The following is a 17,785-nucleotide window of genomic DNA, read 5'->3' on the forward strand; positions in this document are numbered from 1 at the left end:
GCTTTTAATAGCATCGCTGCAGAAGTGAGGAGAGGTTGCTAGGGAACAGGCTGGCGTCTAGGAGGTGTTTGATTGGCGGCCACAGAGACACGTGAGGGGCACAGCGTGTTTGTGTCACCAAAATCACCACCATATGTTTAAATCTACACTCATGTTAGAATAAAGAAACAAGGATGATTACTGTCAGGCGTAATTAACCTAGGGTGAGCACCTATATCTCTTTTTCCATGATACTACAATGTATTTTCTTATAAGGAAATCAAGACTTTTTGAGGTTTTCAGGGTTGTAATATGTTGAGACTATTGCTAATCCAATTTCTCTCTGTGTTGGTAAAAACTGTAAATGATAAATATAACGTTATTGCTGTTGCAGTCATTGGATCCATGTGCCACATTCAACAACTGTCCCACTTTTATTTCACTTTGAGCTGGTGTTCCTAAATGAACCAGCCTAATACACTCTAATCAGGCAAACATACGCTCCATACTTATACATATACACTCATTTCTCACCACATTTGCCTCATTCTGCGTCTTTCTTGAAGTGCAGTGTCAGGCCTATGGTCAGACTACACTACAGGAATGCAAGGAGGGAGGAAAAAATGACATCATCGCTCAAAGGACTGCCATCTAGAGGACTTTCGCTGCTACTACAGTGTTCTTTGTCTGTCGAAGGAAACATTGACCAACAAAAAAATGTCTTTGTTTTTATTCAACTCTCCGATCATTCATCACATTTCACACTTTCTTTTCACCAGACATGACACAGATCAGAAATATGAGACAATATATGGACGTTTTAAGAAGTAGTCCACTTCCTTGGTTCAAATATATATACACATATCCCCAATAATATTATGTTTCAGTAATAACAATAAATTTAATAATAAATACTCAGTGTTGATAAACACACAAAGAGAGAGAGTCTGGACTCACTTGAAAATGGGATCCCACTGAAATAATAATTATAGCCTCATACACATTCACACACACGCAAAGATATTTGCACAGTCAAGTAAATACCATCTGCAACCGAGAGGGACTCTGCAGAATACACTGTCCAAAAAACGTCTCCAGACGCAAAAGCTGATTTGTCAGACATGACCAGAGCACAGCACGGCTCCTAAAGTGCCACTGATGTTGGATACAGCAGTTGAGGGACATCAATGTGAGGTCAAAGTTGTCAGGTATAGTTATTGTCCATCGGATTTGGGGAATTAATGGAAATACAGTAATTCTGTCCAATGAAATGGATAGGTTCAAATGCTACTAACTGCAGAGGAATTTATCAATGTTGAATTAGTGGGTGTACTTATCTGTCCAACATTCTTACAAAAATGACATGCACTGAAAAGCACCATCCCTCATAAAATAATTTTTGTTTTAGAAAATCCCCATGTAAAACTGCTTCTACTCATGAACATCAAAAATAACTTAAATAGGGTCCACTACCAAGGGGGTACCAATCTGGAGAAATTACATACATCTGCATGTTAAATAGCATGATATTGCCTAAAAATCAAATCCGTTAGTGTTTTGTAGTTGGGCTTATAACACAAAATGTTTAGAATGAACTTGTGAATGAAAATATTTCTACATTTGACGCACTAGGAATGGAAAGATGCAAGCAATGGAAAGAAAGGCAAAGATACAAGCAGATAGTAAGTACATTTCAGCAAAGTCAAATAGTCTTGTTAAGCATTTCAATGGCTTTTAGAGTATTTTCTACAAGACTTGGAGAAGGTGCAATTTGGTGGCAACCTTGTGGAGCAGAGCAATGGCTTTCAGGGTGGGAGAGGAGTGTCAGTAAGGTAGAATGGTGAGCACTAAAAGGCTGACAAGGTGTCTATGGCCCTAGTGATAGCCACGTCATGTGTAATGAATAGGAAAGTCTTGTTTAAGGTTTCACACCTTGTTCATACACCAAGGACGCACTCCAGTAAGTGTCTAACATACAGTTCATTTTCACCAACAGTGGTGAGTGGGATAACTCGGCTCAGACATCAGTATGCATTTTATTCTGACTGTAAGAACATGGCTGTAAGACGTTGTAGCAGGTAGTGCACTTGAACCTAAAGCGTGCTACTATAGGTACTGTTGTCCACAAAGAGCTGCTGGTTGTAGCTGTCCACATAGAGGAACAGTATTGTCCAGACTCTGACCCTCCATGTCCATGTCCATCAGGTTGGGCTTGACTGTGCTCGCACTACTGTCCCCAGACCCCAAGGGGCTGTCACAGCCACTGCCTGGAGATGAGCTCAAAGTCCACGAAAGGGAGCTCAACTTCCAGGGGTCTGCTTTCCGGGCTGGTGTGGGCCTTGGCCGTGGGGCAAACTCTAGTGTTTTAGGTCTTTCCAAGGGACTGATGAGAGGGTCCGGATCTGAGACAGGCAAAGGAGGAGGGGGAGCAGGAGCTTTACGTCTCTGGGGCGCTGGATGAACAAGGAAAGGGTCAGGGAGTCGAGGAATGTCTAATGATGCCCCACCTGTTAAAAAAAACATTTTGCAAATGATTTTGAGCATGAATTGCAGAAAAAAATGGTATAAAACAGTTAACATCTATTGAAATGTTTGTATCTTGCCTCTGCTTGTGCCGGAAATCTGTGCTCCTGGCGGAGGAGGCATGGGCATGCTGCCATCTGATGGGGACCGCCGGTGTCCCAGCGTTTGGGCGCGAGGCCGGATGGCGCTGTCTGATGGCGTACGTCTGTGTCCTCGGTTCATAGCCATGGCAGCCGACACATGTGTGGGAGTGAGAGACTGGTTTGGCTCCTTCTTGAAGCTCTCCGCTCGCAGGTCCAGAAGTGGGTTGAGAGCAGAAGCAGAGCCTGCTGGTGTTTTCCCTGTCACCGGGGTCATTGGATATTCGTCTGGGTCAGAGGGGAGCAGGGACTTGGTGGAGTTGCAGTCCGACAGAGAGGACAGAGAAAGGAGGGTGACAGAAGGTGAGGGGTCCAGACAGGGCAGACTGGAGTCCTGGTGCCGGGATAGGGACAAGGACAGGTTGCGACTCGGTGGAGACGTGCTGCGGCGGAAACGTCCTGTCCGTTGGAACAGACCCTCTTTCTTCTTCTCTCTGACATCTTGTTCATCTTGAAGCACCTGAGTGACACAGACCATCAGATTAGGTAACGAACAAATGTTTACAGAGAATTTTTGTACGTTTACCAGCGACCATTAAAGAAAAGTGTCAGATACCTGTAGTTTTCCCATCTGGTAGAGGTCTTGTCCCAGGCCAACAGAGGCCAGCAAAGAGGCACAGCCAAGCAGCAACATGTCACTCTTCTTCCTCTGGCTGCAGCGCCGCAGTGTGTCCCCCTGGCATACCCCCACGATGGACATCCCAGGAGCGTGCACACAGCCAGAGCCCAGTGAGCTCCACATGGACCCAGAGTCATCCACTGCCCCATTACTGCTGCTGTCTGAGGGCATGAGCGAGCAGGGTGACTCCTCCAGTTCAGAGCCCTCCTCTGTGAAAATACACACATGAGAACTGTGTCTTTTGCTTCTCTCTTTTCAAACACTGTGGAACTCACCCATCTCATTGAGGCTGGAGAACCCTGCCGTCATAGGGGCATGTTTGGGTGACTTTCCCAGATTTGGGGCACTGGATGACCAAACCTTAGAACCTTCTCCTAGAGACTTCAGTCTGTACATTGAAAGACAAAGAATATAGAGTTCCATTATTATAATCTATTTGCCTTACAACTCAAAATATCAGTTGTCTTGTTCATCTGCATCTAATTTGAACTACCATAAAGTATAAAGAAAAAAAGACCACATACTTTTCTTCTCCTCCAACCCTCTCCTTTGGTTGTGTGGAGCTCGGGCCCCAAGTGCGTAGCTTCTTCTTGCTTGAGGACATGTCCTCTTTCTTACACACAGCAGTGCGGCCCCATGTCTTACTGCCATCACTGGGGGTTACTATAAAGTAAAAGACAATAATTAAGACCGTGTACAGTCTCCAACAGTGCAGTTTGTAGTTTGAATGCAATGGTCACACACATCGAATAGCTCTGAGGCGAGGGATGACTCCAGGACTAGCTGGTGGTGTGGTGCTCTCGCTGCCCTGCGGTTTCCTCTTGTCCACACTCGGAGAGGCCTGCACTGTAATTTTGTGCTCAAAACCTGAAACAGACATATTTAAACATTGTTTCACAATAAGAGGGCTTTTAATGTATTATTATAACCTTTTTTATTCACGTTAAATACATTTGAAAAGAGTTGAAAATTCTTGAAAAAATTATTGTCATAATTTCTGTAAAGATACATGCAACCAATGTGGACAATATTTAAATACAATACATTTTTAGCACTATTAGGATATTAATAGATGAATGAACCATATCACGTAACGTGATGTAAAAAAAAGTACATCATTATTATTGTTTTATTATTGTTTATTTAAAACTTTAAGAATAAAATAGCAAACTGTTATTAACTGCACTTCCTGGAGGTTTTGGGAGGATCTTAAAAATGTTTATTTATGGAAAGAATTCATTGTGAATTTCTTGCAGATATGTTTTCATTTAGAATTTTAATGAAACATTACATGCTCAAATTACATGATTGGTATCATTATGTTATTGGCTTCATGGTAATGTAGGTTTAAATTATTGTGAGGTATTTTATGCAAGATATTTAAAAAGAACTGATACATGCAGTTTGATTGATCACCCACCAGAGGGCAGACTGATGCAGTTGCTGTCTCGGCCCAGTTTTATCAGCCTACTCTTTTTGAAATTGCCTTTTCTTTTCTTGACACTGGGCTTCTCCTGATACATTTGATGAATGATTATGTTGAGTTCACGCTCTACAATGTCGATTTCTCTCTCAGCCAACTCCTGCTCTCTCCTCTTGAGCTGCTCCTCCTGCTCCCTCTGCTCCTCTGCAGCACGGGCCAGGGCCTCCTCCCAGGACCGCAGCTCCTAGAGTGGAAACAGAATCAGACAGACAGTTAGCACAGCACCACCTCTCTTTACACCTCGTCTGATGAGCCTCTCAATGTTAAGGTAACGTAAAGTGAAAAAGACACCTCTAACAGGCACAGACAAGGTGTTAATAAGTGCTACCACCTCTGTCTATCATGAATTTCTCGTAACAGAATGAGAAAAAAACACAAGCTACATCCTGCAAGTAATAGTTCAAACAATACATTTCTACACTATCACATTTTCTTACTTAAGTCAATGTTAAGAACAGCAAAAATACAACTAATAAGTCTATTTTGTTTTGGTTATGTGGCGTTTTCAGAGAAAGCTTCACAATACCAATGTTTGACAATAATCACCTTTTCTTTGGCCCTGAGCTCATCAAACATTTGCTGGATCTCCAGTCTCCAGTCCTCTTGCAGAGAGTGAAACGACTCCAGGGGCATTTGAAACATGGCCGATTGCTCAATGGCCAGCAGGCGCCGCAGGATGCTGCTAAACGGGGGTCTGCTGTGGGGGGTGGGACTCCAGCACTCTGGACAACATAAGCGATAAGTGCACAAGTGATAATCTTGGACCATCTTCTATGCCTGAATGTCTTAAACAGAAACTTTGTTAGATCTACCAGGAGAGCTACACACAATTCCTTTATTTATTGTACCGATAGGGAAATTTGTTCTCTGCATTTGACACACCATTCAATGTGACTGGGGCAAGCTGTCATGAGCAGTAATGAAAAAATGTAAAAAAAAAAAAAAAAAATCTTTCTCTCATTATTCTGGCATTTAGTAAATGGAAATAATTTTGGTAATCCTAAACACGAAAAGTTTACTCTGGTTTCATACCAGACATATAGTATCATATATATTGCATCATATGCAAAAATATGCATATGATGAAATATGTGCAGTTGATTTTTGTTTCTTTGTAACCTTTTTATCCCTTTTATATTTGTGAACAATAATGAATGGGTAGCTGCTGTTGGGTGGAAATGCAATAAAATATGCTTACAATGTGTAATCATTTATATTTTCAGTTCTTACCTGTCAGCAGCTGAGCAAAAGGCTCAGGGCAAGTAGAAGGAATGGGAAGAGTAAGTTTGTTCATTGCAACTCCATATGCCACTGCCAGAGCATCAATCTCCCTGTATGGGACCTCTCCAGTCAGCAGCTCCCACAATAACACACCAAAACTGTAGAAAACCATAAGCATAACCACATACGTCAATACAGAATGGTACGAGTACTGAGTTCTCTCATTTTGTGCATAGTTGTACTTACCTCCACACGTCACTGCTCTTGGAGAACAAGGAGTGTTTGATGACCTCTGGGGCCATCCAGGCATAAGTCCCGGCAGCACTCATTTTGGTGGTCTGATGCCACTCTCGTGCCAGGCCAAAATCTGTGATCTTTAGGGTTTTACCGCTCAAGTCGTCCCATGTCACTGGCTCCAGGATCAGTACTGGGAAAAGGGAGGAAAAAAAACACAGACTAAGAATTTATAATAATAAATATATCAATAATAAATTATATTATGTAAGTATATACATATTAAACTGTCAAATTCTTGTATTTAATAAGTAATGTGATAAAAACATGCATATGAATTGTGTCATATGAATGCACTGCATCTGTTGACAGAACAACTGTAGTCAAATTTACTCTGCTTTGACACTGCATTTGCCAGCAGCTTTTTGGTGCAGCACTCTACATCAAAATCATTGCATTACATCATGTATGTATAATTTTCCGATGTTTAGACAAAAGTTGTCTCTTCACATCATGGGTTTATACAGTCTTGCTGTCCCTCTCTGCATGTGGCACTTCCTTGTTGGTTTCTGCGTTGGTGCTGGCTATGGAAATGTTTGGAGTGTACACAGTACAGGGCATCAGGAGCAGGTGGAGCTCTCTGTCACTTATCTACAGCCGTATGCAAAAGGCTCAGGGCAGGGCTCTACACAGCACTGTCTTTGTTTACACACACACGCATGCACGCACACGCACGCACGCACACGCACGCACACCCCCGCACACCCCCACACACCCCCACACACCCCTACACACACACCTACACACACACACACACACACACACCCGCACTCAGCAAAAGGTGTGTCTTTCACTCCACATCAGTTTCCATAATAGCTCAAAGCAAACATCAAATGACAGAATATTTGAAATAGATTTTTGTATTAATTTGTACCTATTGCTTAATGAAATCTTAGTGTGCAGCTCATAATATGTATTTGATAAACTCCATCATATTAATAATGCTAGTAATGCTAGCAGTCCAATGCCTTACACTTGGACTGCACTTTACAAAAGTTTCATTATTTTTTTCACCCTGTGGCGATAAACTATACTTCTGTTGCCACATCTGCCTTGGGATAGACAGGCAGAAACAAGGCTACCAATCTGCACCATCAGCTCCTCCGATCACAACCATTCACCAATCACCAGTCACCCCCACTTTACATAGGGCTACATATATACAGTCCTGGCTCCTATTGATACACACACAGCTCTCTTTTTAGGCTTGAGATAGGCACATGGGGTATATGGGCATTTCGATTTGTTAACAGTGTTAGAGCCTTAAGGTACTGGTATGTAATATTACACTAAAATCAAGGTAAACACTTACTACTTTCATATGCTATATTATAATATTCACTGTCACACTCCTCGTTACAATCCTCACATCATCTTCAGAGACCTGCTGTTTGTTGAAGGATAGCTGTCTGCTCCCTGAGGAGTAAGAGCTGGAGCCAGTCAGGGTCAGGGCTAAATCAGCATGTTTGCATGTTTAGTTGGGTGTGTCCTCTTTCTCCACGTTTGTCTAGTGCGTGTGACAGTACATGGTGCTTATTGTATATGAACTCAGGCATAGTTAGCAGAATAGACTACAAAGAAATAAAGCGTATAAAGAAGGTTAAAAGAGTGAAATGAACAGTGTATTGATGTTGGTATTCTGGTAGTGATCTCGGCAGCCATCTTATTGTAATATGTTAAGTCAGTTTCCTCCAACATTTTCAAGCAGCTTCTTCTCCACTACAGCCCGCATTTACTCCTTTCTTCCTATGCAGAGATAAACATGTTTGTTTTTAGCTCACAGCAGAAACCTGAAGAACAGACTCTGAACACCATGAGGGTGTCAAGCAATATCATTGTCATAGAAAGTATCCATTCATATTAATTTCTTCTCATATATAGGTAGCATCAGATGTCAAAAGATGAACAAGTTAAATCAACAACAAATCCATGTTTGATCAGCTGTGAAAACCTCACTTTGATATTACTGACTCCTCCAGCTTTTTTCCTATGATAAAAATGTGTGCCTAACTTTTTGTAGTTTCTGTCCTTGAACCCTGCCCTGTGCAGAGTGCACAGAAATACCCCCAGACAGAGTTTAAACACTGATAAGGATAAGTTAACATCAAACACGGGTGACACATTAGCCCACAAACTTGACATACCAGAACAAAAAGTTCAAAGTCTACAGGAATGCACCTGCTCCTGGTCCAAATAAGTTACCAAGTGAGAACACTCCTTTAATAAACAAACTAAAGAGACATAGAGGGTGTGGCTTGTGGAAAATTAGTTACTATCAGCTGTTTGACGTTACACGCATTTGACCATAGACATTTGGATTTTGTCTCAGTTTCTTATCAGTTAGCCGTCCAGAGAAGACAATAATTAAGAGCTCAAAACTAAACTAGAGAGCTGGAAGCAAATGTAAAAAATTTATCTTGGTTAGACATGCCAAATGTCCATAGAAATACAATAAAAACAATATAAAATGTAAACAAAAGAGTTATACAACAACCCTATAAACTGTTGGGTCACTACTGGTAAATACATTCATCACTCAATATTGTGAGAATACTTTTGAATGAAAGAAAAAATATAGGTTGAAGTGAAAAATGGTCTATTTCTTTAGTGGAGAGTCTATACCAAGTACCATTAAAAGACTCTTCAGTATTTAATGCCCATATTTCAGAGTAAGGAGGCATTCAGGGCTGATGTGGACACAATGGCACACAGTTTGCTCATGCCACAAGTGTTTTTCTGCCCAAGGATCAATCTACTGTGCTGTGTCATTAACCGTCGTTATGGCAACAGGACAGAGGTCACAGCACGGCCCAGAAGCAGCCACGATGCTCGCAGAATACTCTGGACATATCTATACAATTTTAACATTTTCAGAACATTAAACATGCCTACAAACTAATCTAACAGTTCAGTTTTCATTCAAGTGTATAATATTCCATTTCTGTAAAAATAGACAGTTTTATGAAACAATTTTACTCCCGACTTTCTTATTCACAGAGCAGGGAAATTATGTAATTAAACGATATATCTATGTAACCGGAGACAGATTACAAATCAGAGTTAAAATGTAAAGAGCTTCTCCTGTTTGAAAGACTAGTGTTCTCAATGTTATGGCATCACTTTAGATTCACAGATCACATTCAAATGAAATGATTGAAAAAAATTAATGCCAAATCATAACATCATGTTTGCAAATGCCCTCTAAGATTAGACAAAAGTTCAATCAGAATGGTCAAAGTGTCAGAAAGTCTTATGCAAGTCATTATTTTCCAGAACACCAATTGAATGATTTTAGAATAAGACATTTGTAATTATGAGTATTCATAGTGCTTTAGACATATAGATCTTGGGTATGACTTGTTTGTTACATATGTGCTCAGTGTTCAGTGTCACTATGCTGACTCAAATTTATACAAAGTGACAAGCTGGTCAGAACAAAAACATAAAAACATGAAGTAGTTGCACAATTGTGTGTGTAATATGACGAAGATGAGGTGGCAGAGGAAAGTAGCAGTCTTGCATAGGAGAGCGGTGAAGGAGGTGGGATGCAAAAATGACAAGGCACATAGAAAAAATAAGGGAGCAGAATCCAGGCCAGGGATGAGGAATGAAGAGCTGGTTTAAGAGGCAGCTGCAGTAAAAAGGAGGAGTAGAGAGAGGGGGGCAGTGAGGAAGAGGCCAATAATGACTGGATGAAAAAATGGAGGTAGAGAGAAATGACTGCAGGGAGATTTTTTGCCATTGTACTAGCAGCGCATACCACAAGGCTTTGTGTCGCAGTACACCACCATGTTTTGCCCCTCTCAATATTTTAGATTTTGTTGAAGTGAGAGTGTCAAGCAATTATGTTTTTTTCAAGGTAGCAAAAATTGTAAATGTAATCTATAATTTTGTTTTTATTGCATGCAGGAAAGACAAAATACCTGAAATTATTTTCCAGTCACAGTTTTGTTTCAATAGAGACACTAAAGAGTCACTAAAAGAACACAAAATGATTTAGGCATTTTTAGAACATTTTGTGAGATTTGAGAGATAAAAGCATTTACCCCTGAACAACAAAGAGTCTAGTGTAGGGCACTACAGAGTTCCACAAATAAAAAAATAGATATAGTAGCATTGACTTTGCTTCTGTCACTGATACCCAGGCTTGGCTCTCTCTTCGTACCACTACAGGCCATTGTGGCTCTAATCCTGAGCCGTGCAGTGGCACAGTTTCACCCTGCAGCCATTCACTTTGTCTGTGAACAAATGCAGCCGGCAGATTCGTGGGACCAGGCCGCCTCTCTTTCACAATAATGCAGCTATTAAATAAAGTGCATGTACATGAGAGAGAGTATATAATGCGAACACAACAAGCATACGCATGTTGTGTGCTATTATCTTTACAGATTAAATAAATTGTCTATAATCATAAAAGATAATAATAATAATAACAAAATATAAAAGATGGTCATAGATCAGGTGATATAGTGGTTAGTGGTCATAAGGCTGGCCCTACTCTGGCCCTACACTGTGTATTTGGTCACTTCATGTCTGTGTATAAGTGTGACTGTGGTGAGAGAGGCTGTGATGCTATGGGCAGTTACATTTTTGTCAGTCTGCTGCAGAGCCGCTGCTACTACAGAAGTAGCTTTACATGGAATGACTGAGTAATAAAAGAATAATGCAGCATGTATAATCAACAATAAGAATTAAATAATTCACCATAATTATTCATAGTCAATCCAATAGTGCTTTATACAAACATTAGTTTGACCTCTTCATAAACTGGTCTTCTACCAGTGCTAAACCAACACACAATCCTCCCTCCCCCATCCATCTCTGTGTTTCTTTTCCCCTGAAGGCTGGAGGGCTTCCTCCACATCCACAGCATTCCTCCTCTACCCACCCTACTGTCATCTATCTGGGTGCAATATCATTCATGTTTGTTAAAGTGTCATTGTAACTTGAATATGGTGCTAATTTCAGGTTACATTTTTACAGATTTTGACCCAGTTCAATTTAGATGTATTTATTCAGATAATACAGACAAATTATTGTTCAGTTAGCTTAAAATACATTCATTCACCTAGTTATCTGTTAAGATGTATTACAGTTGAAATACTGACATAACACGGTATAGCTCCTCTATTTGCCCCTGTGAGGTCTGTAGTGTCTGTCTTTTGCACGTGCACCCACTCCCCTGCAGTGACTCCTGCCATTGTGAGAGCTGCCTGCGCCCGGGCTACGCTGCTCTGTGAGAATGGGGTCATTGTTGCCCTCCCTACTGGACAGCCTACAACCACAAGCAGTGCACATGCACAGAGCTGCTAGACATGGTCAATAACTATACAACCAAGTCATGATCATGCTGCAGTGGGAAACTACTCTCTGACTCAAAAAGATGAAAAGTCATTATTTTTAAATAATTCAATCAGTGCACCAGGCAGGGTGAATCTTTGCTCTATTATCATGGTTAAACATAAGTGAACATAAGTGGCTGAAGAACTGCCCTTGTAGTTGGCCTGGCTCACCAAATACTGCTGAAAAAATAGTGCTAATTATCATGACAAATGTAATGTTATGGAAATTGTATACTATTAGTACAACAATAGTACAACACATCACATGATGCCAGTAGTTATCAAATGTAAACTGGGTTCAGACAAACTGTATCGTGTATGTAATATTGTGATAATAACATGGCTATAGTATTTTCATGGTATTGACAATGTCAAGTGTGTACTGACAACACATCATATATTTTATGATGTAACACAAGAATTTGGACTGACCTGGCCAATCTGCGACTAAAAAGGATTGTAAAGAAAATCAAATATGCAATACTTTTCCTTGGTGATTTTTAAAATAGGAATACAGTGTGAACAGACTTGAAAGGTGAGTATGGCTCTATCAATTCTGGTGTTTGTTGACTATGTAGACATAACTTCCAATTTAAACTACTGCACTTTAACCTGTAGATAACAGCAGTTCAGTGCTTATGTGATCGATGTAATGTTGTTTTCCGTAATACAAAAGGACCTCCATAGAATATTTACTGTAAAACTCCTGGTGGCTGGGCAGCATCTGTGTTGTTAGCAACAGGTGATAGGTTCAGATGTATTGCCTTACATTTAGCAGCCTTAATACTCTATAGAGCTCTGCACAACAGTATCAGTGACTCTCTTTGGCAAATAACACAGGTACTTTAGTAATTAACAATGACTCATCTATAAATGAGCACGAACAACAAATATATCACTTAGATAAACTTAAAGTGATCAAATCATATATTTTCAAGTTGTATTTTCAAATAATCAAAATGGCTATGATGAACTATATTTTTTGTTAAATATGTTCATTCAATATTTGGGACATTCATTTTGAGTGTTATAATTATTGTGAGAATAAACATCACAATTTTATAATTATTCACAATTATTGACACCAAGACAATCTTCTCACTTTCATTACCATTGTCTAATACGACCTCTAGTATAGCATAACTTACTAAGGTAATGTGACATTAAAAGAAAAAAAAAGTGTCCTATTTTACATTCAGAATTATTTTTTGACTGCGGTACAGAGCAGCTATGACATGACTGAGGAGGTAGAGACCTGTCAGCCCATAAACATTCCTAAGAAGTGTAATGAGATTATCAAAGTTACACAGTCACACTTACAGCTAAGCCTGTCAACAGCAACACTCAAAAACTCACACAGATGAAAGATTGTTAGTCTAAATTTAGAAAGTCTTGCACAAAATAGAAATGGGGCTTGTATGTTTTGCACTTGATAATTTCTTCTGAACGCTGTGAGAGAATGTGGGAGTACAAGACTTTACTGACAGAGGAAATGTGACAGTGTAGAAGCTTGGGGCCAGTGCAGCTCTGTAGCTCTGATGCTGAGTGGTCTGTGGTTTAGAGAAGTCACCTGAAACTCTTGCACCTGGACAATGAGTTGAAGTGTAACCCTAACCGAAGGTGTTTATCCCCCGCACCCTCCGTCTCTTGTTTATAGCCTCTTATACCAACACCTTGATGGTCCAAATCTCTCTCAGTTCGTGTGCCTCCACTGGCTGTTCCTATTATGACTACTGCCACACTAATGTACTCTCACTGTGGACTTGAGTCATGGTTTTATCATACACTTTTCAGTCTCAGTCGACATAAAATGCATTCCTGCCTTTACTTGTTGCTATTATCATGCACAATGCTCTAATTTGGTGGACTGACATTTTCAGCAGCTGATAGAGGCTAGCAGCTCTATGACTCACTGGCACAGAAGCAAAGCTCATACCCAGACAATGCTAGGGCTATGGCAAAGAAATTAAGAATTCTTATTTCAACATAGACAAGAGACATTTTAAATGAATGCCATTTAACATTAATAAGTGAAATTTCTTCCTCCAAAATCCAAACTCTCCTTTACTGACAGAGAAGTGGCGGTAAACCTCTCCATTTCAAACCCCCAAGATGATCTGTGATGATTTGAAGCGGTTGGGTCTCAATAGGATTAAAATTGTATTAATTCCACCGCCCTAGTGCTATGGTTCTGTTGCCTTGACTCAGATGTTCAGAACATATAAAATCTACTAGAGCTTAAACAGACAATAAGTTGAATAGGCAGGCACCAAACCTTTACTCTTTCTGATCTCTAATAGCTTAGGCCAACATTCTTCACAATTCATCCACGGCCTGTAAACTATATAATTTTGTGTTTTGTAACTCGTACAGTGCTGGCAACTGCATCTTTAAACAGCAAGTGGCACAATGGACCAAAAATAGCTCAGTGAGTTGCAGAGCAGAACAGAAGAAGAGGAGCAGGAGGAGCAGCAGGGAAAAAAATAATAACAGAAAGATGACACAGACTAACAAAATATCATGCCTCTGAACTATATGAAAATGAATCTATAAAATGCTACTCTACAATAATGAGTATGCTAATTTATGGCTAACTGGCTAATTCAATAATTTATAATATGTTTTACCTCAGTCTTAGCACCTTAAACTCTCCACATCATTATGTAATAGAATAGTAGAATTGGGACACTTACTGTTGCTGGACTTGAGGTCTCTGTGGATGATGGGTACAAATGCCTGATTGTGCAGATAGTCCATCCCAGTGGCAATCTGGACAGCCCAGTTTACCAAAACTCTTGGTGGTACTTTTTTTCCTGCAAGAGCCCGGTTCAGAGCCCCTCCTCTAGCATATTCCATCACTAAACACAGGTTGGGTTCCTTCAAGCAGACACCTTTAAGTGCAATGATGTTGGGATGTCTCAGCATCCAAAACAGTCTGGCTTCCTGGCGTACACTTTCAGCTGTCGCACTAATGTCCTCATCAGGATCCTGTCTGGCGGCCTTTACAGCAACCACCACTCCTCGCCACATTCCTTTGTAAACTTTCCCAAATCCTCCAGCTCCAATCACTTCCTCCAGCAGCAGTTCAGAGAAGTCTATCTCCAAGGGGCACTCGCCCACTCCGCTGGGCACCAGGCCTCCTGCAGTCAGCTGGTAGCTGGCAGCATCACCTCTTGTCACATAGTTACTGGGGAAAATACCCACCTTATCCTGAATCTTGCCTGTCCACCAGCCCTCATCCCCAGATACTTTGGAGTCTTTTGATAAAACCTCCAGTAGATCCCCACGCCGTAATGTTAATTCCTCATCTGCTGTGGCCTCATAGTCAAACACTGCAGTCCAATATGGATTGCCTGCCCCACAGTGGTGACCAGAATCCGGGGACAAAGAGATCCAGGTACTGCCATTCTCTATTTGGACAACAGGTGCAGGAAACATGGGTGGTGAAGGGGTCATGTTGAAGGGTGCAGAGGTATTAGATGATGGGAGACCGGGAGGGATGAGGCTTGGAGGTGGTGGGGAGCAGCAGCCCCCACAGCTGCTGCAGGACAGGGGGGCAGTACTTCTCACTCCACCATATGGATTCATAGCAGCTCAACTGCTGTTTGACACTTGTGTCAACTCAGGCACAAAATCCATAGAGGGCCCATTGACTGAGATGGGGGACCACGAGGGGAGGGTGGAGATCAGAGGATCAAAAAAACAGGAGGGACCCCCCCATCAGTACATCCGGCTGTTGAAATAGTGCCAAATCCTGTCACTAGCTGATGTGCTGTTACTATGCAGTGTTTAAGTAACATGTATTCTCAAAGGCAAGTTCATCCAGGGACATGTGCATTAGGTCAAAGAATGACACTTAAAATCCATGGCACTATCCCAATGACGCACTGATTGAAACATTGAAACAGCAGGTTCTTTAAAAATACGTGGTGTGCACTGGTGCCTAATGAACACAATACATTGCAATTTGGCTTGCTATTATATACACACTGTGCTCCTAATAAATAATGAATTGCCTTTGATGCTGTAGCTTGTGGACTAGAAGCCTGAACCAAGGGTTGAACTGGATGAAATAGCCAAGCCTGAAACTATCAGTTACATAGACTTACATTAGGAAAGCCAGGTTGATTTTTATTTGTCTACAGCCTATATATCTATAGCCTACAGTTTGTGTTCCCTATAGCACTGGAATCTTTGAATAAACTGAACAAAATCCTCGGGACAGGGGTCCTCATTATTCCTCATCAGTCCCAGAGCTGGTGCACCTCCCCCGCCAGCCATCTCCATGAACGTGGGCTGCTGTCGCTGTTCAGTGTGTAGAAACATCCCGGATTTTCGCTCTACATTCAGACAAGCCGGCCAAGGCTAAATCCAACATGCATGGCCACTTGAGAGCTGGTTCACGTCCCTGAAGCGCCCTCAGTAAAAGCGCTCATCCATTTTAAGACATCAGGGAAATTACAGAGAGATGACAGCAGTGTGGCAGGTAGACGCAAAGCTGCAAAGAGGCACCATATTCCGCATCATGCCGACTCTGTGCACAACAAACCCGCGTCAGGCGCTGGGTCTGGGCCTGGTTCGCTCGCCTCCACTGGGTAACATTTGTGACGGCAATTGCTCCTGGTTGAGAAAAAAGATAGTTCGTCGGTGACAAGAGAAAGCGTTGTCCACTCTTTACCATTATCTTATTATGCCTGTATAGGCAAGTAGTGTCCCAGACCACAGGCAGGAGCTGGAGAGGCTGTCATTGAAGGATAAGGCATAAAGCCACTACTGCAGTCCTTGTGGGGTAGACTAAGATTACATTTGTGTTTTTTTTAGGATCGATTTAAAACCTTCCGTCCTTACATAGACCAAGTGACGTATAAACGCGTAATATCATAATCATAGGCCTATAGTCTAATTGTGGATTGCCGCAATAAACACACAGCCAGCAATTCAGCGCATCTTGACGATCAGCTGTATCCGTAAACACAACGCTCAGTGTAACCCGACCTGGAGACGGAGGGCTGCAACAATCCAACTATCACCGTCGCATGGGCGTGAGGTTTGCATCCAATAAGAGACACCAGTCGATAACCCACTGGAGCGAAGAGTAAGCCTTGTTTCTTCTTTGACTTGGTACTTTAAAGCATAACACGTCCATTGATTGTCAAATGTATGTCCCCAATACCTGACATTTGAGGCATCGAGCTGTCAGTCTGTTGACTTTGCGTCCAACACATCCAAACGCACCGGGGCGTCGTTCACAGACGCGGGGACAAGTGCCTGGCTTGTCACTGACCTACAAACTACGTGGATGAGGAAAAATGAGCTCCCCCCACCCATCCACATCACATGCAGATCTGCACATGCGACACTGACTGTGCGGGAGGCAGAGAGCCCTAGTGCATTGTGGGTTATGTTGTTTCTAAATTAATGGTCACTGACCTACATCATCATGTTTTCAGCGGCGCACATAACCTAGTCTTAAAGGACAGTTCACGCCGTCGCCTAAATAGGACTGTACCTTAAAACGTGAAAATCAATGAGGCCATATTTTATGACTCAACATTAAAAAGTACACATTTAGGCCGATGTTCAGGGCTAGGGTATTTGAGTCCTCTACAAACAGAGCCTGGTTATTTCAAATCTCCAACACATTTTACGAGGATAACACAATATAACCTAGTAAATTGGATTATAACCTAAATCAATTCCCCATTACTTTCACCACAGTGACACCTGCTGTCTATTAATTAAGAAATCGGTCTACATCAGATGCCGTATCGCAGGATAATAAACAACGAACTCTCGAAGTCCCTCTTGGCATTTTGATGTATTGTTTGCATAGTCTAATGATACCAAAGTTTTCTCAGAGAGCTGCACAAATAAGTAAACACAAAGTAAACGCTGAAAGTTGTGCTGATGCAATCTTAAAACTTAAATTTTCCATTGATTCAACATTAGGCTGACTGAAAATTCTCTGAGATGGAAAACGACCAATCTAAAGCAGCCTGGTCTAGGCCTACAAAATTGCTTAGGAATAGTGTAAACTTCATATTGGGAAATATAAATGACGGATGGTAATACTAATTTCAACCAGAAGATGACGCTGTTTGCTCATTTGAAACACACCCCTTAAGGCACGTTCCGTTTAATTTGATGCTAGACACGTGCGCGTTGCACAGCTAATCCACTGTTA

The 17,785-nt window shown here is 41.4% G+C and overlaps 1 protein-coding gene across 1 annotated transcript; it reads right to left on the bottom strand.

The window, feature by feature from the left end:
• Positions 1–693: 693 nt before the first annotated feature.
• map3k10 (mitogen-activated protein kinase kinase kinase 10) lies at positions 694–16,897 on the bottom strand. Its single transcript, XM_033976726.2, has 11 exons — positions 14,295–16,897; positions 6,212–6,392; positions 5,975–6,123; positions 5,291–5,466; positions 4,682–4,928; positions 4,006–4,128; positions 3,786–3,924; positions 3,537–3,649; positions 3,199–3,470; positions 2,583–3,102; positions 694–2,486 (listed from the first exon to the last, which is right to left on the bottom strand). The coding sequence occupies exons 1-11, from the start codon at positions 15,187–15,189 to the stop codon at positions 2,086–2,088; spliced, it is 3,216 nt and encodes a 1,071-aa protein (XP_033832617.1). The 5' UTR covers positions 15,190–16,897; the 3' UTR covers positions 694–2,085.
• Positions 16,898–17,785: the final 888 nt, after the last annotated feature.

The sequence above is a fragment of the Periophthalmus magnuspinnatus genome, chromosome 13 (genome assembly GCF_009829125.3).
Source record: "Periophthalmus magnuspinnatus isolate fPerMag1 chromosome 13, fPerMag1.2.pri, whole genome shotgun sequence".
Lineage (NCBI taxonomy): Eukaryota > Metazoa > Chordata > Actinopteri > Gobiiformes > Gobiidae > Periophthalmus > Periophthalmus magnuspinnatus.

Coding starts and splice junctions, on each gene's coding strand:
- map3k10 (XM_033976726.2), bottom strand. CDS start 15,189: ATGAATCCATATGGTGGAGTGAGAAGTACTGCCCCCCTGTCCTGCAGC. Junction 3,650..3,785: donor AGGGTTGGAGGAGAAGAAAA/GTATGTGGTCTT, acceptor TTCAATGTACAG/ACTGAAGTCTCTAGGAGAAG. Junction 2,487..2,582: donor GATTTCCGGCACAAGCAGAG/GCAAGATACAAA, acceptor TTTTTTTAACAG/GTGGGGCATCATTAGACATT.